We start from the raw sequence: 22629 nt of genomic DNA, 5'->3' as shown, positions 1-22629 counted from the left end.
CATTTTTTGTTTCCTAAGCCTGCTCTTTGGAAGATGCTCATAGTCCCCAAGGAACTTACTAGTGAACTCTCCCAGCAAACAAAGGCCTGTCTCCCCACATCTTTGAACCAGCAACAGCAAGATATCCTTACGCATTTTTATTATGCTGTAGTATACAGACATTTTAGGGAAAACAAAAACAAAAGGCAAAAACAGAAACAGAAAATACAGGGAAACAAAAGGTGAAGTACAGATCTCTGATAAGTCCAAGTCCATCATCCAGGGGAAGTCCTCATTCATTACCCTACTGCTGCATATATTCTGGACATTTTTCTGCTGTATCACGAAATTTAGAAAATAGTATTTTTTTTCCCAGTTTGTCAGAAACTGGCCACATTTGAAGGAATGTGGCTTGGGGTCCTGTCTCAATCATTGCCTTCCCACGTGACTTGCAGAAGCTGCATATACCCTCCTCTTATATGATGAGCTACTGGAATGGTCTGATCGGCCCCTCAGGGAGTTCCTGACCTACCCCATGCAAACAGAATGGCAGCGCAAAGAGCACCTGCACCTCACCATCATCCAGAACTTTGACAGAGGCAAAGTAAGTGGCCCTGCCCCATTCGGGGTCCCTCCTGGGGTGGTGGTGTTGATGTCCCTTTCCCTTTCATTTCTAGTGTATGAATGCCCACCTCCTTGAGCAGGAATCCTCACATTTTAACGTATATTAGAAACACCCAAGAGCTTGTTAAAATGGGGATTCCTAGGCCCCACTCCTAACCGTTCTGATTCATTTTGATTTTGAATCAACCATTCTGATTCATGGCTTGTCGGGCACAAGGCTGGGGAATCCGTGATTTTAACAAGGACCCTAGGAGAGTCCAATGTGCATGACCTTTTCATTACACTTTGATAAACACGGATTTAGAGATTTTGATCCCCAGTAACATAGTCCATTCCTGGCTGCTTTAGCAAAATACCCTAGACTGGGTAGCTTATAAACAACAGAAATTTATTTCTCACAGTTCTGAAGGCTGAGAAGTTCAAGATCAAGGCCCTGGCAGATACAGTGTCTGGTGAGGGCCATCTTGCTGTGTCTTCACATGGTGAAAGGGACTGGCTAACTCTCTGGGGCCTCTTTTATAAGGGCACTAATGCCAATCATGAGGGCTCCACCCTCATGACCTAATCGCTTCCAAAGACCCCATTTCCTAATACCATCCCATGGGGGTTAGGATTTCAACATACGAATTTGTAGGAGACCCAAATGTGCAGACCATAGCACACAGGTATTATATTCTCTGAAAAACCATTATCACCCTTCACAGTCCCTCCAAATTGGCATGCATTCTGCCCCATTCTACTTTAAGGTAAAATATATGAAACTTAATTTGTTTAAAGAATTTTGTGGCCTCCCATCATATACTTAAGAGATGCCTTGGGGTGTTGAAAAAACCTCACTGACCTCATAAAGCAATTCAGTATATCACCTCCCTCCACTTCCTCCCCCTCTTCAAGGGCTTGTAGTACTCTTTTAAAAAATTCATGAATCTGACCACCATTGTTTATTGAATTTGAACACTTGGATGCTTTGGTGGTACATGTCTTAGACTCAAATATATCTTCCAGATTGTGAAGGTTAAACAGAAAATTAAAATACAACCAATGGCTGTATTTCTTTTACAAAATATAATTGGGTACACGTAAAAATTTGATGCAAGGAAATTGCTTCTTTCACATCTTCCTTTATTATTTATCTAGCTACACTGACATATCATTACATGAATACCAAAAGAAATGTTTTTGTGCCCTCCTGTTGTAAAGTTTCCACCTGTGGGATAAAGTGGTACAAACTCTCTGGATTCATGTATTGGTCCATCCCCAGGAGTTTGTGCTAGATCAGGGGTTGCAAACTATGGTCCACAGGTCACATGACTCACTGCCTGTTTCTGTACAGCCCCAAAGCTACAAATCTCTTTTACGTTTTTAAATGTTTGAAAGAAATCAAAGGAATCATAACATTTTGGGACTTGTGAAAATGATATGAAATGCACGTTTTAGTGGCCCTAAATTCTTATTGGAACACAGCCATGCTTAATTGTGTCTATGACTGCTTTGGTGCTCTAACAACAGAATTGAGTAGTTGTGACAAAGACTATATGGTCTTCAAAGACTAAAGTGTTGACTTTCTGGCCCTTTGCAGAAAATATTTGCTGACACCTATACTAGATCAAAGAATTTTATACATTTCTGCTGAGAGTAACCAGCTGGGTTAGACCTCTCACAATTTGCAAGCACAACTAAGCCAAGCAAGGAATCCAGGGTACCAGTCACAGATAATTGGGCCTTAGGGGTCAGTGGTAATTCTCTCCTCTGCACTGAGGGCCTGTTTATATCCATCTACTCGGCCATTGTGGAACTGTAGTTATTTCAGGATGATTCTGGAATGACAGCAAAAAATATTGTTCATGCACCATATATTAATGACTGTTGTAGTAGATTATCGTTTCCAGCATTCAAAGGATTTTTAATAATTTACATTTTAATTACATGGTGTTTTCAAGCTTAAAGGCTCAATGATATGATTAAAGGTATGTTATAACGATTAAGGAGTAGCCAGGTGCGGTGGCTCACACCTGTAATCCCAGCACTTTGGGAGGCCAAGGTGGGCGGGTCATGGGGTCAGGAGATCAAGACCATTCTGGTCAACATGGTGAAACCCCATCTCTACTAAAAATACAAGAATTAGCTGGGTATGGTGGTGCCTGCCTGTAATCCCAGCTACTCAGGAGGCTGAGGCAGGAGAATCGCTTGAACCAGGGAGGCAGACGTTGCAGTGAGCCGAGTTGAGCAACCTCCAGCCTGGTGACAGAGTGAGACTCCGTCTCAAAAAAAAAAAAAAAAAAAAGATTAAGAGGTAAGGCTTGGTGCTCTGAAAGCACTCATGTTCTGACTTTTGGGTAGAAGTAAGTGGATGTTGTCGGATGGTTCCATTGATCTCATTCATTTGTCCACAGTGTTGGGAGAATGGCATTATCTTGTGCCGGAAGATTGCAGAGCAGTATGAGAGTTACTATGACTACAGAAACCTGAGCAAGATGCGGGTAAGGTGCCTGACTGCATCCTGATCAGGCCATAGCCTCCCTTTGTGATTAGCTTTCCAGTGTGGTTCTATGAAATTAACTGTGGTCTTGCAGAAACCTTTTTTAAGATAAATCCTCTGAAGCATACTTAGCTATTTATACAGAGAAATAGCAAATTGATTTGTGTGATGCTTTTATTTAATATAAAAAAGTGAGCACTTGATCTGTTTTAAACACCACATATGAAATAGACAGTCTAATCCAGGATTAACACTTTTAGTTTATTGTGGAAAATCTCCACCCTGTTTGAAGAGTTTCCACTTACACATGTTTCTGTAACAATATACCATTCTTAGTCCCATAATCTGCAAATCTGTGGGAACGGCTGACCTATTTCTAAATAATTTAGGGCCAAATTCTGTAGGCGTCACCTCTCTTTAGCTTCAGCAATGTGTTTTTATTTGCTGGACTTAGATCGAGATTTTAGCACCTAAGAGCTCAAGGAGTTGAGTACTCTGTTTCTCTGAACCAAATGTTTTATACCTGCTTTGCTCTTAGGTTCAAACAAGTCCTCCTTGCCCTCCAAGTTCTTACTCTTGAGCAACATGAACGTTTGTGTCATCTTGTAATACACAAGATCCTGCTGAGTGTTTCAGTTCCTCGGGGTTTCTAAAGTAGGATCATCAGTTTTTTACATTAAAAAAAAGATTACAATATTGCCTTTTAATTTTGAGGTAGCCATTTAAGAGATAATACCATAAACCTATAACAGCTCATGAAATCCCTTATACCCCAACAAGGAATTTATTCAACTGGCAGGAACTGACTGTGTCCTTTTGGCACAGTATTTCATGTCAGCAGTTCATCAATACTTCTCCTAACATGAAAACGAAAGAGAAAAACCTTGTTTTTACTTCAGTCCATCATGTTGACTCTGGCAGGCACTGCAGTTTTATATAAAAACATTGATGTTCATCTCTTGGCATCCTGTTCCTGTGACGAGAAGCGAGGTGATGATGTTTACTTGTGAGAGCCCTTGGGTGCCGTAGTCACTAAGATTTTTATAAACCCAAAGCATTACACTTCATGCCAACTGCTCTTTGGGGTGCTGTTACTAGAGGGGGGGACAGAGGAGGAATCTTCAAGTGTAATATTAGTCTTTCTCTGGAAACCCTGGGGATGATAATGCCATGAATGGGAAACCATAAGCTTTATATGCTTCATAGTTTCAACATTGTCAGGCGCACTTAAGAGCTTTCAACCCAGACAGCACTTTGCACTATGGGTCTCCTTTGGTTTGGTTTGTTGCTTTATCCTTGCCCAACCTGTGCAAGATCGCACCTTCCAAATGTCCTGAATTACCATAGGCAGGTGGAGGCAAACCCACAGGTAAGTACATCTGGCACGAGAATTCTCTAGAAAGGTTTTGCCTCTAATAATTCACGTTAATTTCTACTTAATTGTGAAGAAAATATTTTTCTTGATAGACTACATGCGTAGAAATAATTTTTCTCTTGGGATAACATGTACTTGGGATAATATACTTGATCCTTTAAAGCAGGGGTAAGCAAACTACAGCCTTTGGGCCTAGCAGAATTAAATAGTTGTGAAGAGATAATATGGCCTGCAAAATGTAAAACAGTCTCTGGACATTTATAGAGGAAATTTGCCAATCCCCAACTTAAAGCATCAAAAAGAAAGTCAGACCTTCTTTTCAGCAAACTCAGTTAAAATAAAGTTCTCCTTTATATGAAAGAGAAATCTTATTCTATAAATTTGATAGAAACGAAAGATGAGATAAAATGCTTAGAACTTTTCTGTGCTTTCTAGATGATGGAAGCCTCTTTGTATGACAAAATTATGGACCAGCAGCGTCTTGAACCAGAGTTCTTCAGGGTTGGATTTTATGGAAAAAAATTTCCATTTTTCTTAAGAGTAAGTAATATACCATTTAATTTGCTTTCATAGTTCTCATATAGATATCCCAATCAAGAAAACTAGGATGTTAGTGACATTTTATATGACAGGTAATAATATGCATGAGACTTTCTTTACACTTTTACTTTGCAGACATTATATTAATCTAGAATGCCTTGTTTTAAATAATTTCTGAGATAGCAATCAACCCCTTCCTAAATTTAGTATATTTTGTGAGCAATCTTTGATAATTATAGCTTCCCTTATATGATACCCACTATTTTAATTCAGTCTGCAATTCCCATCAAGTTAGTATTAGAAAAAACAGTGGTGGGGCACTGCAGGAGGCTTGGAGTTGCAGAGTATTGAAAGCAATGCAGTTTCACATCACGTGAAAACCCTACCTCCAGCACCATGTAAAGAGTATTGTTTGGCCATTTTGATGAATTTGTAAAAAGATAAATGTCACCCAGCAAAGAGACCCAATTTATTGCTAGTATAAACTCCATTTCTACAAAGGGAAAACCTTTAGACATTCTAAGATACCTACAAGATAATAAAATATTCAACTCCATTCTTTTCATTTTTCACATTCTGCCAAGTAGTGTCTTCTATGCTTGAATATTTATTGAACACTTCAGTATATACACTTTCCTTGTATAAAAACATTGCTTAAAAGAACAAATGTAATTCCCAAGCAACTAAGGAAAGGTATCTGGGATAATTTTAAAATTGAATCAATTTGTTACAACTTTAGTTCTCAATATACAAATATTTTGATGTTTGTTTTTACCTAAATCTTGCCTGTCAGCACATATGACAGGATACTAGGATGGGTGTACTTAGAGAAGAAGAGAAAGATTTCACTTTATTGTTTGTTTAATAATCATTATCTGCCTTTCAGAATGAAAAAGACAGATAGGTAGATCCCAAAATATCCAATACAGGTTCATTTTAGTATCACATGGAACAAATGTTTTCTTTAGTCAATTGAAATGACCATGCATTTGGGTGCTACACAGACATAATGTGCAATCTCCTCCTTGTTGCATTAAAAGAGACTCCACACAGTATAGTGGGTGGTCACAAAGCTGACTCTGCAGGTGGGCCTGCCTAAAAATGGAGGAAATCTTGATTCCTGATCAAAAACAGCACAAGTGGGCACAGTGGCACGCTCTAATCCCAAGAACTTGGGAGGCTGAGATAGGAATATCACTTGAACCTGGTTCCAGACCAGTCTGGACAACAGAGCAAGACTCCCAAAAAAATGAAAATTAAAAAATGGCAGAGTCAGAATACATGTTGAATTTAAAAGACTAAGTTTTGGAGGTGTAGCTGGTCCCAAGCTGTTATGAGCAACCCCGCTAAGGACTGCAGATGGCCGGGATCCAGGTTCTGAGTGGAGCGGCACAGTCTAGAGCTATAGCCGCACAGAGGGCTGGGGATTGCACAGCAGGGTCTAGACGCTTCTCTGCCTCAGTAGGTCATCTCCCTCTGTTGGCACAGACAGACATGACACTGTTGGCAGAGTCACATCTGAAAGATTATAATTAAAAGTATAAAGTTTAAAAAAAAGAGAAGTAGTTTAAGAGTCATAATTTTAAAGAGAGTTTAGCAAATTGGAAAACTGCATTAGCTAATAGAATACATTTTGTTAAAAAGTCAATTAGAATAAATCAATCTTCTATATCATCCTTCTTTTAAAAATAGCTTTCCTGGGTATAAATGGCATTTGCTTCAAAATGAAAGAGAAGGGTCCCCCTCTATTGGTTTGTAAAGGGCACTACACTCTTCAGAATCCCGGAGCCTGACCTTTTTTCTAAGGAATCAGGTTCTAGTCTGTTCCTGGATTTAAAAGCAAACAAATATCAATATTAAAAACTTCCTTTTGGCCAGGCACAGTAGCTCGCAACTGTAATCCCAGCACTTTGGAAGGCCAAGGCAAGAGAATTGCTTGAGGCCAGAAGTCTTTTGTTGTTTGATCAATTTCCAAGATAATTTTTAGAACTCAAATACATTTATACAATTTTATGATCTAAGTAGGGATTTTTCCCCTCATGGAAAACAGGTTACTTTTGGCTGGGCACAGTAGTAGCTCACGCCTATAATCGCAGCACTTTGGGAGGCCAAGGCCAGAGGATCACTTGAGCCCAGGAGTTCACGACCAGCCTGAACAACATAGTGAGACCCTGTCTCTACTAAAAATAATAAAAAAGTAGTTTAGTGGTATGCACCTGTGGTTCCAGCTTCTTGGGAGGCTGAGGCAGGAGGATTGCTTGAGCTCAGGAGTCAACGCTTCAGTATGCTGTGATTGAGCCAGTGCACTCCAGCCTGGGTGACAGTGAGACCCTGTCTCCAAAACAAAAAAAGAAAAGAAAATGGGTTAAAGAATACTAACACAGAAGTACTGCTTCTATATACATGCTTAAGAAAATTGAAAATACATATTCACACAAATACCTGTACCTGAATCTTCATAGCAGCATTATTCATAACAGCCAAAACACAGAAACTGCCCAAATGTCTATTAACTGATGAATGGGTAAACAAAATACATGTCTATGCAATGATACTTAGCAATAAAAAGAAAAGAAATACTTATATGTGCAACAAAATGGATGAACTTTAAAAATACTATGTTAGGTAAAAGCTAGTCACAAAAGGCCAGCACATTGTATAATTCTATAACAGGCAAATCCATACAAACAGAAAGTAATTTTGTGATTGGCTGGGGGAAGGGGAAAATAGGAAGTAACTGCTAATGAGTATAGGGTTTCTTTTTGATAATGATGAAAAGATTCTGAAATTAAATTTTGTTAATGTTTGCACAACTCTATAAATATACTAAAAACCACTGAATTGCACATTTTTAAAAAGTGGATTTTGTTTTATGTGAATTATATCTCAATAAAGCTATGTTTTTCTCAGAAAAAAAAAAGAGTACTGATAAGGAAGATGCTTTATTTCTTGGAGTCCCAAATATCAGCCAAAATTTCATTTTATTTTAAAATGGCTTCTTAATAGCATTGAATGCCTGTATTCATAGAGCAAATGCCCCGATTTTTACAAACTGTTATGTATAAGTGTTGTTTTAAAATATATTTCATTTACTAGGATATTTGAATATTTATTTGGGGGCTCCTGTAATAGGCAGAGAGGGATGTATTGTCTTTTATTTTACCAAGCAAATTAATTATCTTTTGAGTAGAATTTTTAAAATACAGCATCAGATATTGTAACTTTTATCTAGAAAGTTTTAAATATAGAATGGTATGGGGTCCACAATTATAGGTAGCATCTGCCTTAACCTTGTGTTTTTCAAAAGATCATGATTTATTTAGGGGTTTGTGGGGAATCGAGGTAGTTTATCCAGCCCAGTTCCTGCTGCATTTCCTCTACCTGCCTGCAGCTGCCCTTTCCTTGCGGAAGAACTAAGCCTCTGCCCGTGACTTGTTTCTTACTCCCTCACTGTGGCCTGGAGTTCCTCTTTACGGCATTTTACATAAGAACCTCATAGAGCTGAAAAACATGGAAAACCTTGGGCCTCAGCTCCTCTAGGCCCCAAACTGATCTCCCCTTAACTTGATGATCTCCAGGGCCTGAGATCCCGCAAGCTTTCTTAGTCTTGGTAGCTCCTAGGCGTTTTTCCTGCATACATTAGGCTGTGTTCAGTGTAGAAAGAGCCCAGGTTTTGGACTCAGACCAGAATTTCAATCTAGTACACGTGGACAAAGTATTTCAAGACATTAAGTCTTGGCCAGATGTGGTGGCTCATGCCTGTAATCCCAGCACTTTGGGAGGCCAAGGCAGGCAGATCAATGCCTGAGGCCAGGCGTTCAAGGCCAGCCTGGCCAACACAGTGAAACCCCATCTCTACTAAAAATACAAAAATTAGCTGGGCATGGTAGTGCACACCTGTCATTCCAGCTACTCGGGAGGCTAAGGCAGAAGAATTGCTTGAAGTTGGGAGATGGAGGTTGCAGTAAGCTGAGATCATACCACTGCACTCCAGCTGGGGCAACAGAGTGAGACTCCATCTCAAAAAAACAAAAAAGACTTTCAGCCCTGGTTCCCCAATTATAAAATGGGGTGGGGTAGGGGACAGTGACTACCTGTCAAGCTTGTATGAGTTGAATGACATGTGCAGTGTGCTTCGTCAATGACTGTGCTCAATTACAACTTCATTACCATTAAAATGTCAGATCCATCATTATCTAATCAGATCATTCAGGTACTTTTGGGAAACCTTCCCATCTTTCCAGCTGTCTTAACCTACCTCAGAAATAACCTTCACCATTCTTACCTGAAGGAGAGCATCATGAATGGCAGAATACTCATACATACACACACACACACACACACACACACACACACACATATACACACAAAACAAAAAGCAGACAACAAATTTACTTTTCCTCCATGTTGTGAAATTACCCATGTGAATTTGATATGTACTTTATAAAAATAATCTTTACACATGTGCTTATTAACATTTAGAGGGAATACAAGTGTTTTGTTTTTATACTTTGGTGCTCTGAGAATCCACCTCTTTGCGCCTCATGCAAGTGAACCAGAAAGAGTAAGGCATTCTATTGGGTCTTATGAAATGCAGTAGAGAGTGAACTCATGATCTTTATCTGCATTTTTAACAATTGGGCAAACTTTTCAGATTGTTCCAGCATATTTTTTGTTAGAGTGTCTTGGTATGAGACACGTGGTCAGTTACTGCCAGTGTCATGTTTTTTGACTTTGTCTGTAATCCACTCAGTTATATAGCCCTAATTTCTTTTTTGCTTTCGTCTCCAGAATAAGGAGTTTGTGTGTCGAGGGCATGACTACGAGAGGCTGGAAGCCTTCCAACAGAGAATGCTGAACGAGTTCCCCCACGCCATCGCCATGCAGCATGCCAACCAGCCCGATGAGACCATCTTCCAGGCAGAAGCTCAGTGTATCCGCACCTACAAGGGCTGGACTCAGTGAGATTGCACTGGCTCTTAGCTGCAGAGCATTTTCACGCAAGGTTGTTCATCCACCAGTCCCTTTTCAACAGCCACATCCTTACTGCTCCCTGTTTTCCGTCATCTTAATTTTAGCTTAACTCTTTATGAATAGAACTTAATTGTTCTATTTATTATCATGATGTCAGTTGAAAGAACTCTCTTGAAAGAATTTTTCCCTTTTAATTAAACCTCTTGAATAGGTCAACCCTGCCTTTAAAGCTCCTTTCTAGTGATTTCCTTTAGAATAAATTTCCTTTGACATATCCTGTGGAAACTGCTTAAGTTCGAGAAAATCATAGTATTATGCTTACTGGCACATATTATTTGCCCCTCCCCCCACCCTGATATTTTTATTTTAGAATGAGGAATGCAAGAGAAAGAGCTACTCCAGTATCTTTTGGGGGCTTTTAGCTCTGGCATCCTGAACAGCCTTTAATCCGTGTTGTATAATTCATACTCTTATTGTCTAAACACAAACAACTGAACTAAAATTGTATAGGTATTAGAGACAAAGGCAGTTCACCCCAGCACTCTTTTCTGAACCCCTCTGCCTTTTCCTGAAACTGATGGTCTTTAAAAACACCTAAAACTTCCACTGACAATTGTGAATACCATTTCAAAGCAGAAACCAAAATGCAAGACATGCAAGAAAGTACATAGGAAAAATATTTTGCTATCTTTCTTTAAATAAGCAGAAAGGAAGTAAATATACAAGTTAATATGATACCCCTTTAATGTAATTTTTAAAAATATAAACTATAACTAAACACCCTGCATATGAATACAAGATTTGGGAGAGAAGTTATCACAGATGTGGGAAGGCTAGGGACACAGAAAATCACACAGATAGGTGGAAGTCACTGTCAGTGCTCTAGTTTCTGTCTTTGGTCATGGTTGCATAGGTATTTACATGTTATTATAAGCAAACAATAAATTTAAATGGCTCATGCACAGACTAAGATATGTCTCATGAACAAGGATTAGGATTATCCTGAGTACCTAAGGCCTAAACCATTCGCATCTACGTACACACACACACACACACAAATTAGTGATATCTAAATTCAGAGGTCATGAAAATTTCAAGTCATGGAAATTTCAAGCTGATACTTCACCTACCTAGAACTAGTTCAAGACCTGTAGTTTGAGACGTGATTTGCTAGAACTGAGTTCTTGGCATCTTCTTGGTAATTTTTTAAATGACTTCAACTGAAATGGAAACAGAAGATTCTTACCCATCCTCTTCTCTCTGCCATAGTTCAGCCCGAGCCAGACTTCCATGGATTGCCAAGTCAGGTTCTCTCCTTGACTCTTTAATCCTAGATTTGCAGATATATGCTGTGACTCCCATTCCGGAGAGCCAGGAGGTCCTGCAGAGAGAGGGTGTTCCGGACAACATCAAAAGTTTCTATAAAGTGAATCACATCTGGAAATTCCGCTATGACCGACCATTTCACAAAGGCACAAAAGATAAAGAGAATGAATTCAAGGTACCATGCAATTCTTATTACATGCCAACTCCTCAGATAGACTGCAAGCCCCTTGGGGCGCAACCCTTGGTAAATATTTACTCAGAATAGTGTCAAGTGACAGAAACAGAAGGGACTATATAAATCATTTAGTCTTGTGGTTCTGCAGCTCCACGTGTATCAGAGTGACATGGAGTGCTCCCTAACCAAGCAGATTTCTGGTGCCCAGCTCAGGAATTCTGAATCAGTTGGTCTGGGAGGAGGTCCTAAAATCAGCTTTTTTGTAACAATTCTGATGCTGGTGGTTCTTAGACCAGTCTTTGAGAACTCCTGGCTGAAGTCAGTCCTCTCATTCATTTATGTTGAACCAATTGTGGGAACCTTGGGATGTTTATTTTCACATAAAGTTCAATGAATAAAGAATATGTAAGGAACAGAGAAAAGGAGTTCCTGAAGACAGAGAACAGTTGGGTAGACTGCTGGTACGGTGGGTAAGTTATGTGCCATCTTTTGCTGCTTGTTCTTGTGAGAACAGTGTGTAATCAGAACTTCTCAGGACTCCGAGTAAAAGCAAATCTTGGATTCTTTGCATGTGTTGAGTTCTCTGCTCTGAGTAGTTCCAACATACCTTCCTACTTCAGCACCCTCTCTGCCAGAAAGGGGCAAGGTTTCTCATAGCCCCACTGCAGAAAAGGGGCAAAATTGTTCACTAGATAAATTAGAGTCTGCCCCTTTCTTTGCAAACAATGATATAGTGAGACCCCCCCAGTTTATTTCATACCTAAACGAAGAATGCAAAATTAGCTTATTTTTGTGAGTTAATTGGCTTAGCATTTTAGAACATCACAGATGTTCCCTACTTAAGCTAGGAAATGTGTTCCTAACATGATTGTCTTACGTTAACTCACTTAGTCAGCTCTGCCTGTGTCTGTTCCCAGTACTCCCGGAAGTATTTCCAGGAATCATTCGCAACCGAGAGGAGATCAAAAGGGGAAGGTTTTGCAGAGTTATGACAGGATTGAATAAAGAGCAGTTCCTTGTGCCCGGAGATTCAATGGGCTAAATATCAAGGCAAGGAGCCCATTGGAAAACAACAATGGGATAGTACTAAAAAGATCCATGATCATTTTCTTGTTTTTTTCTGGAAACTTACATTTTTCTTTGTGACTTCCAAAATCAATTACAGATATAGCCAGTTGATGATATAGTTCTTCTTGCAGTTGCTTTTAGTTAAAACATTGTCAGAAATCCACTGAAATCAGGCAATTGACTTGTTCAAAGTCACCTTCTAGTTACCGGTAGCCCCAGTCCTAGAACTCACATTTTGTGACTCTTTCATTGTTTTTCCCACCATACTACATTTCCTTGTGGTTGTCACTTTAAATCTGTATCAGTAGTGCAGCAATCTCCCTAAAAAGCAATAATAATAAATCTGGCTCCTGATTCCTGTGCTTTATAGCCCTCAGAATCTGGCTCCAAACTGCCCCTCCAGAAGTCTCATCTCCACCACAACCCACTCACCCCTCCTCCCTCTCAGCCTCCGCGACACTCAGCTTCTCTCTTCCTCTCCCGCCAAGCCCTTTCGCAAGCTGCTTCTCCTGCCAGCACTGCTACCCCCACTCTCCTCCTGGCAAACTCCTACTCACTCCTCAGAATGCAGCTCACGCATCGCCCCCTCTGAGAACTGCTGTCCTCCTCCCCCAGGCTGGCGTGTGCGCCTGCATCCCCCTCTGTTGGCCCCCAGAGCCTTGAACATCCCTTTCTCTTCACTCTGAACTCTTATTCATCTGCTTACCTCCCTGTCAGCACCAGAACACTGCGAGCTCTTGTCACAGGATCGCTGTCCTATTCATCTCAGCACAGCTTGGCTGGCCCAGAGAAACTCTTCCATTTTTTTTTTGTTGTGGTGGTGGTGGTGGTTTGAGTAAATGGCACTATTTCAGGAATTTTGTAAAGTGTATTATCCTCTTGGGAATACACTTGGTTTAAGTAAGAAAGATGAGGCGTAGATACTAAAACCTGGTTGACAAAAAAGAAACCTGTCATCAACAGCAACTCGTACCAAAAGCAGCATGGTTTCACATGTCCTGGGGTTGCTGGTCCTGGCCAGAAGCAGCCCTGGCTCTGAAATACAGATTTGCCTCTATTAACAGCAGTTCAAACAAGCACAAGAAAATGTGGCACAGTAGATTCAGCAACAGAGAGGGAGTCAGAGGTCCTAGTGGGTAGGCTCTAGTGCTGGCTCTATTGGTAGTATGGCTTTTGAACAAATCACATTGCTGCTTTAAGACCTAGTGTCTTCAATTTTTTTTTTTTTTTTTTTGAGACGGAGTCTCGCTCTGTCACCCAGGCTGGAGTGCGATGGCGTGATCTCAGCTCACTGCAAGCTCCACCTCCCGGTGTTCACGCCATTCTCCTGCCTCAGCCTCCCGAGTAGCTGGGACTACAGGTGCCCGCCACCACTCCCAGCGAATTTTTTGTATTTTTAACAGAGACAAGGTTTCGCCACGTTAGCCAGGATGGTCTCAATCTCCTGACCCCATGATCTGCCCGCCTCGGCCTCCCAAAGTGCTGGGATTACAGGCATGAGCCACCGCGCCCGGCCATGTCCTCATCTTTAACATAGATCACGCTGTGTGGTTCCTAAAGCCTTTCCTTCCCTTAGGACTCTTATTCTACTCTTACATTAACTGGCTGATACATTGACTGGCTGACCCTTCTAGATATAAATGGCTAGATGTTAAGGAGTGAAGAGAGTTTGAATTAGAATTTTGGAGAAATAGCAAAGAAAATAACATATAGCCTATTTTTGTATTTTTAAGCTTGCTGTTTGAAGTAGGAGCTCATTTATTCCACATGGAAAAAAGCTTGATGATATACAATGGAATTGTTAAAATCAGCTTCAGCAGTATCTCACTGTGATAGTTTCATGAGTGCTCGAATGAAGACTAAAGAAAGGCTGATGGGAATAAGGAAAACCTGGTTAACAGTGGGTGACAAACACTAGTCATGGAAGTAGCTAGAAAGAAGGGCAACTTGGGGGACCTTAATGTGTTTCGTGTTTTGTAGAGTCTCTGGGTGGAGAGAACGTCATTATACTTGGTGCAGAGTTTGCCTGGCATTTCTCGCTGGTTTGAAGTGGAAAAACGTGAAGTGGTAAGGATCAGAGCTTATTCTCAAGCACTTTCTCATCATAGTTGTTCGCTTAGAGTTATGTCTTATATTCATTACTTCTCCTTTGACCCAGATTCTCTGGAAGCACTCATAGTAAAATAGTGAATGTTTATAGTATTGACCGCTATGACCAAGCTGAGAAGGTAAACATTGTCCTAATGCATCCAGACGGAGGGATTCCTTGAAAACAACTCAATTTGCTACATGTAAAAAAAAAACTACTCAGGCCCTTGAGTTAGGAGACTTGGAATTCCAGCTCTCCTAATTGCTATAGCTGTGTGACCTTCAATGCTTATTGTGTCAGACCAGTGCTAATGCTACCTGCTTTCTCTTAATTATCATATCAAAGCTATGAAGCATATATTCTTATCGCTGTTTTTGCAGTGTTTATCAAGAAGTCAAAAGCCTTTGCCAGAGATCACATAGCAAGATGTTGAAGAGAGACTCCAACCCAGATATTTCTGATTCCAAAGCCAATTATATTAATCTCTTTTAGCTATGGTTTTCTTACAGGCTGAAGGAGGCTAATGTCAAGTCTCTGCCCAGTGCCCGATGCACAGTAGGTCCGTGTTGTTACAGTTCCCAGTAGAAAGGGTGGCAGCATATTAGTCTCACTGAGCAGTCCTGATCTACAGTGGGTGCCGCTACAGAACCTGGCAACCACAGCTCCCAAGAACCCTCGGGTTGTAAAATGTGACCGCAGCTCCAGTCCCCAGTTGTGGAGAGCAGGGAGAGCAGCAGCTGAAGGCAGCCAGATCCAGGGTGGGACCCCACCCAGCTCTCTGTGCTGCTCTTCCAGCTGACAGCACCTCGATGTCAGCCACAGCCTCGCAGTCTCAGCCTCCCTTGCTACATCCATTATAGCCATTTATTAACTGTATTTCACTTAGTGGAGATGTTAATTTGTTTCACTGCAGAAATAATGTGTTTGTCATTCGTTTCTGAGCCTGGGTCTCACCCTTTCATCGCTGTAGTTCTCTGATAGGAAGTGTGCCAATTGTGCAAATATAATGTAATTCATACTTTATTTAGGTCACAAGCCTATTCCTTCAATCCAGTAGAAAGAACAGCTCCTGACCAAATTGTTTTTCAAGAATTGTTTGTCTTACCTGAAATGTCTCAGCATTGAAACTACTCTCAGCCTATCATGTTCCATTAGGCTAAGGATTTGAAAATTAAAATTGAACTCTATTCAGCAGATTACATCAGTATAGTTGTATTCTTGTCCAGTCTTAGGTCCAGAGTCCCCAAAAATTGGCTGCTTACACGTTGTGCCCTGGTACCTTCCATGGAAGAGGGGAGGCTGCTAAACGCAGTGCTCAAAAAGTCTTATTAGGCTTCCCGCTGAATGGCATGGGTCCAACTTAGAGAAGTGTTTTCAGTCATCCATGCTGCATTAATGATTCAGAGAGCCTTTAGCTACTTACTACCCAGAGCATTAAATCCTGTGAAGTCTCACCAATGGTCCTAGCCCTTGGAAATGTCATACACACATACAATGCTAATAAAAAATAGCACGCTGATAATGATAAAAGGAGCATTACTAAACACAACCTTTCAAACATCAGCTGCCTACTTTATTAGAGTATGTAATCTTATGTTCTGTCAAATGGAACAAATCAAACTCAACTGTTTTGTTCCCTGAACACAGCCCACTCTTAACAGCTTTTGTGTTTTTCTCTTGTTCTTGCTGCCTAGAATGTCCTCACTGTCGATTAAAGCTATTGGTTTCCTGGTTTAACTTCTAGTGTAGAAGGTCTTCAAGAACAGGGACAGGTAGTAGGTACTCAATACAAATACATCACGTTGAATTGAAATTCCTCATCTGCAGATGCCAGTGTCTGAAAACCAAGAGATGCTTTCATTTGACTCCAAAGCTCATTTGCTAATAACACACCCAAGCTTTTCTAATGCAAGTCCATTTATTAACTGTATTTCACTTAATGTGAAGGTTCGTGTGTTTCACTGTAGAAATATTGTATTTCCTTTTTTGGTTGTTTTTGAGACTGGATCCTCCTCTGTCACCCAGGCTGGAGTGCAGTGGTACGATCATGGTTCACTGCAGCCTTGACCTCCCGGGCTCAAGTGATCCTCCCACTTCAGCCACCCAAGTAGCTGGGACCACAAGCATGTGCCACCACAACTGGCTACTTTTCTGATTTGTTGTAGAGATGAGGTCTCACGATGTTGCTCAGGCTAGTCTCAAGCTCCTGGGCTCAAACAGTCCTCTGGTCTTTGTCTCCCAAAGTGCTGGGATTACAGGCATAAACCACCATGCCTGGCCTTATTAATGTAACGCATTTGATTAGAGGAACCTGCCCTAGATCCTGCTGGGGGTTATGTAATATACTATGTATGGCCCTATACTGCCTTTCTAAAATCTGAAAAGTTCTTAATTCTGAAACATATGGCACCAAAGGTTTCAGATGAAATTGGGGACCTTTATTTTCTAATTCATAGACCTCCTCAATAGCTTATATCAATGCCTTTGAACTGTTGTTTCCTCTGTAGTTTATTATTTTCAAAACCCAAAAACGTGTTTTTGTCTGGATTAAAAAATAAGATCATTTCAGCTGGGCGCCATGACTCACCTGTAATCCCAGCACTTTGGGAGGCTGAGACAGGTGGATCACCAGAGGTCAGGAGTTCAAGACCAGCCTAACCAACATGGTGAACACACCCCGTCTCTAGTAAAAATACAAAAAATTAGCTGGGCGTGGTGGCACGCACCTGTAGCCCAGCTACTTGGGAGGCTGAGGCAGGAGAATTGCTTGAGCCTGGGAGGCAGAGGTTGCAGTGAGCTGAGATCGCACCACTGCACTCCAGCCTGGGCAACAAGAGCGAAACTCTGTCTCAAAAAAAAAAAAAAAAAACAAAACTAAGCGCATTAAAAATTTTTTAATCAAGACAAACATTTATAGTTTAGAATCCATAAATGATTTTTTAAAAATCCAACTAAAGATCACGATAATATTGTCATACCACATCCTGCCCATCAGAAAACAACGTACCTGTTTCTAAATACTGTATACCCAGAAGCTAACCAGTCCTCAGCGCCCCCACCAATAGCGCCACCTAGTGCCTGATTACTGCAATAGCCTCCTAAAACATTAGCTTTCCAACCCTTATCCCTGTAGTCTCTTTTGTACTTCGCAGCCAGTGACCTTTTAAAACTTAAGTTATAGCATACAAAAATAGAGAAAATGTATAATAATATAATGAACCTGACTTACCCATCATTACTTCAACAGCCATCAAAGAGGCCAATTTTGTTTCATCTACACGTCTACCTGCTCCCTCTCAACTGGACTGTTTTTGAAGTAAATCTCAGATGTCATATCATCTACAAATATTTTAGTATTCATATTTATTTTTAAAAACCTGAAATATTGTCACATTAAAAATTAACAGTAATTCCTTGATCATAAAATGTACAGTGTTCGTTCATACTTTACCAAGTCTTTTATTCTGCATTTTAGACCAGCCTGGGCAATGTAGTAAGACACCATCTCAACAAAAAACTTAAAAAATTAGCCAGCATGGTGGCCTACGTCTGCAGTCCTAGCAACCTCCTACTCCAGAGGTTGAGGCCAGAAGATCACTGGAGCCCAGGAGTTTGAGGTTACAGTGAACTATGATCACACCACTGTACTCTAGCCTCAGTGACAGTCTCAACCCTGTCTCTTTTTTTAAAGAAAAATTATATATTTTTAGGCTGGGCATGGTGGCTCATGCCTGTAATCCTGACACTTTGGGAGGCCAGGGCAGGCAGATCACTTGAGGTCAGGAGTTCAAGACCAGCCTGGCCAACATGGCAAAACCTTGTCACTACAAAAAATACAAAAATTAGCTGGGCATGGTGGATCACACCGGTAATCCCAGCTACTCAGGAGGCTGAAGCAGGAGAATTGCTTGAACCCAGAAGGTGGAGGTTGCAATGAGCCAAGATTGTGCCACTACACTCCAGCCTGGCGACAGAACAAGTGAGACTGTCTCAAAACAAGAAAGAAAAATTTTATTTTTACTCCGTTATTCGAATCCAGATTTAAATAAGGGCCATGCATTGCGGTTGATTGAAATGTCTTCCAAGTCTCTTTCAAGCTATACGTTTCCCTTTGCATCACTTTCCTTATTTTTTTGTTGAAGAAACTAGGTTGTTTATCCTGAAATGTTTCCTTATGTGTGGATTCTGCAGACTGCATCCCAGTGAAGTCATTTAATATGTTTCTCTGTCGCCTGTATTCCTTGTAAATTGGTAGTTAGAACTAGAGACTTGATAAAATGTTTTGCTTTTATTTTCACAAGACTACTTCATACTTGGTGTTGTGTGCTACTGGTTGTCGTGTGTGTGTGTGTGTGATGTTGGCAGCCACTGGTGATCACTGACCAGACCCATTAATCTTTTATGGGTCACAAAATGGTGATATTTTATCATTTCATGTTTATTTACTCATTGGAATACTTCTATAAACAGAAATGTCCTCTCACTAAATATTTGATTACCCTGAGGTACAGTAAAGATAATGCTGTATTCTACAAAAGTGATCAGAGGAGTTTTTGTTTGGTTGGTTTTGTTTTTAGTATCATTAGTAACTCATAGATATAAGCATATTTGTTTTGTTTTAATCCATTGCAGTTTTTCTTATTAAATTTCAAAATGTTCCATCTTTGCCTGTTGGGAGCCTCTTCAAAACGGCTCCTGAGTCTTTTTTCACAGTATCCAAGTAGTCTTTGTTACTGAACTAACACACAGGATCTGACTGTCAAATTCCACACAGGACTCAGTGACCCCTCCCAGCATCAAGCTTTGCTAGTAATTTCAAGGCAGGCAGGATGCTCAGATAAAGCAGTGAGATTTCTGAGACATCACGCATGCCAGGTCCTTCTTCCCCACATCAGTAATAATTCAGAATTATAGGTGGAGTCCCTAAGTGAGGTTCACAAGGTTCCTCATTCAGAAGCACATTTAAATTATGAAGTGTCAATTATGAAACATTCCATTTTCTACTCCAGAGAGTTAGCTGTAAAGCTTCTCAGGGACATTCTGTGATCATGCCTCATGAATTCTGGTTTATTTACTTAAATCCTTTGACCGGGGACTTCCCTCTTGGGCATTCCGTAGATAACATCTCTTCCCCCTAGCAATTATTTTTAGTCTGTTTACTTGAAGGTTCAATTGACAAAGAGAAAAGACATAGTCACCTGTCTTTTCTGTCCTCTAAGGACATTCCCCAGTAAAGAAAATGAATGGATCACAGGCCAGATACTTTCATGTTTGCCTCCCAGATAGCTGAAGGACTTCCTGGTAAGACAGGTGGTCTAGGATCACTTGAACATCTCCTGCCGTAGATCTGAAAGCAGCTATTTCTCCAATGACTCTTTATTCATTTTAGTGGTAAACAGTATTTAGAGATTGTAATCTGAGGGATGGAGGAAAGTAATTCTTGGTGAACACTCTATATCACGTATCTTTGCACACTTCTTTGACCATCCCCTTAGATTTCCCTAGAAGTGAATTAATCAAAAGCATCCCCACTGTAACCATTGATTCATGGATCAGCAATGGGATATATAATTTACACCCTGTCTAGAGGGGATAACGAGTCTTAGGAATACTTATTTCCCCAGTATCTTCTCCAACACTAAGTGTTGTATATTTTAATCTTTCCAAATAGATTAAAATTATACTGGGGCTGGATGTTTTGTTTCAGCATTTTTTGAATGCTAAGTGAAGATATGTTTTCATATATTGATGTACTCTATTTTCTTGTGTGAATGCACCACTCATATCCTTTGTCTCTTCAGTATTTGGCAAATATTAACATTTTGTCTATCCTTCATGTTGGAAATATTTTCCAAGTCGTTTGTATTTTGCCTATGTTTATTATATCTTTTCATTTACTTTCTAGAAAATTTGATTTTTAATAGCATTTGAATTTACAAAAATGAAGATTGCTTTTTTCTTATAGCCAAAAGTACATAAAATCTATTGTAACCATTTTTAGGTGTGCAGTACAGTAGTGTTAACTATATATACATTGTTGTGCAACAGATATCTAGAAGTTTTTCATGTTGGAAACCTCAAACTCTGTATTCACTCAACAGCAGTTCTCCTCTCCCCTTCCCCCTAGCCCCTGGGAACCACCATTCTATGTTTTAAGATGTTTTGCTTACTTTTTAACTTTCAGTTACTCAGAGCTCTCAGACTTTTCCTTTATGGTTTAACTTTTGTGTTCATAAAACAAAGATTTACTGTTACAAATAATCTGAAAGTAAATACCCATTTTCCACCATTCAGGTAAAGAAACAGAACATGGCCAGTCATATCCTGCAGGCCTCCCATGCACCCCTTCTCAATTATAGCTCCATCTTCACCATAAAAAGTAGTCACTATCCTGACTTTTATGGTATTCATTCCCTTGCTTAGTTTATCACCTATTTGCCTCTCTAAACAAGTCAATTTGGTTTTACCTGGTTTTGAACTTTATGTAACATACTACTTGTGTTCTATTGAGACATATTTGACTCAGTGTTATTTGTAATATTTTTCCATGTTATTGCATGTGACTGAAGTTTGTTTCAATGCTGTATGCTATTCCATTCCATGAACATATCACAATGTTTATTCTCGTCAGTGGACATATGGATTTTGGAGATTATGAACATTTTTGTATATGTTTCCTGGTATACACATACAAAAACCTCCTACTCCAGTTTTCCTCATATGCCTAGAATTTCTGAATCATAAGATATAGATGGCCGGGCGCGGTGGCTCAAGCCTGTAATCCCAGCACTTTGGGAGGCCGAGATGGGCGGATCACGAGGTCAGGAGATCGAGACCATCCTGGCTAACACGGTGAAACCCCGTCTCTACTAAAAAATACAAAAAACTATCTGGGCGAGGTGGCGGGCGCCTGTAGTCCCAGCTACTCCGGAGGCTGAGGCAGGAGAATGGCGTAAACCCGGGAGGCGGAGCTTGCAGTGAGCTGAGATCCGGCCCCTGCACTCCAGCCTGGGCAACAGAGCGAGACTCTGTCTCAAAAAAAAAAAAAAAAAAGATATAGATATATATACACACACATATATATATATCTTCACCTGTTTTTCCAAAGTGAAGGTACCAACTTGAACTTCCAGTAGCAGTAATCGAGAGTCCGTTGCTCACAATCTCACTCTCATCTGCTGTTGTCATTTTTATTTTTACCATTTCAGTGGGTTTTTAGTAGTATGTTATTGCAGTAGTATTTTTCACATCTTTGATCACAAATAAGGCCCAATACCTTTTCATTATTTGTTTACTGGCCATTTGAATTTATTCCTTTGTAAATCGCTGTTTAATTCATTCGCTCATTTTTTATTTGGTTGTTTACCTTTTTCTTACTGGTTTTTAAGAGTCCTTATAAACCCTGAACATGTGCTTTTTGATGGTTACACATGTTACAAAATCTTCTATGTTCTTGCTTATCTTCCCTTCTCTTTGTGTCTTTGATGAATGTTCAGTCTTAATATTCTAGGCTTTTTCAGTGTTGGTTTAAGATGATCTAAGTGACCTTTAAAAACTCTAATTTGTTTCCTTGCCTGCATGAACCAATATTTAAATATGCTTCTTGTAATCCTGAATTACTTGATTGCTGAGAGCTTGGCAGACCTTCTCTTCAAGGAGAATGTCAATGGCAATAGCAATCCCAATGACATACATTTGAAGAGCACTTTTACCATTTTCACAATTAGGTCCTCCATACAGCCTGGAATTTTTAAGTCATTATAATTCTATTTGGCTCTCCAACAAATAGATCCTGCAGTATATATTATCTTGTTTTCTATAATTCCCAACTGTGTGCCATCCTGTGCCACCTTATGGTGCTGTTATATATACATATGAGGTTCATATGGCATATGTCCCATCTTCCCAACTGGGCTGAAAGCTCCTTGACATCAGAGGATCCATAAATGCATCTTTATATCTCCCCTGGTGCTTTGTATCAAATAAGCATTGAGAAGGGT

The 22629-nt window shown here is 40.1% G+C and overlaps 1 protein-coding gene across 2 annotated transcripts in view; it reads left to right on the top strand.

The window, feature by feature from the left end:
- Nucleotides 1–22629, top strand: part of DOCK4 (dedicator of cytokinesis 4) — a 473748-nt gene that overhangs the window by 426198 nt on the left and 24921 nt on the right. For both annotated transcript variants that reach the window (XM_023228190.3, XM_023228191.2), the window contains exons 36-41: nt 435–583; nt 2997–3083; nt 4893–4997; nt 9789–9930; nt 11306–11472; nt 14521–14607. In XM_023228190.3, coding sequence (XP_023083958.1) covers nt 435–583; nt 2997–3083; nt 4893–4997; nt 9789–9930; nt 11306–11472; nt 14521–14607 — 737 coding nt within the window. The remainder of the gene's footprint in view (nt 1–434; nt 584–2996; nt 3084–4892; nt 4998–9788; nt 9931–11305; nt 11473–14520; nt 14608–22629) is intronic.

This window comes from Piliocolobus tephrosceles, chromosome 8, assembly GCF_002776525.5.
Source record: "Piliocolobus tephrosceles isolate RC106 chromosome 8, ASM277652v3, whole genome shotgun sequence".
Classification (NCBI taxonomy): domain Eukaryota; kingdom Metazoa; phylum Chordata; class Mammalia; order Primates; family Cercopithecidae; genus Piliocolobus; species Piliocolobus tephrosceles.
Note: the sequence above shows the minus strand (reverse complement) of the source record. Positions and strands in the feature narration are given on the sequence as shown.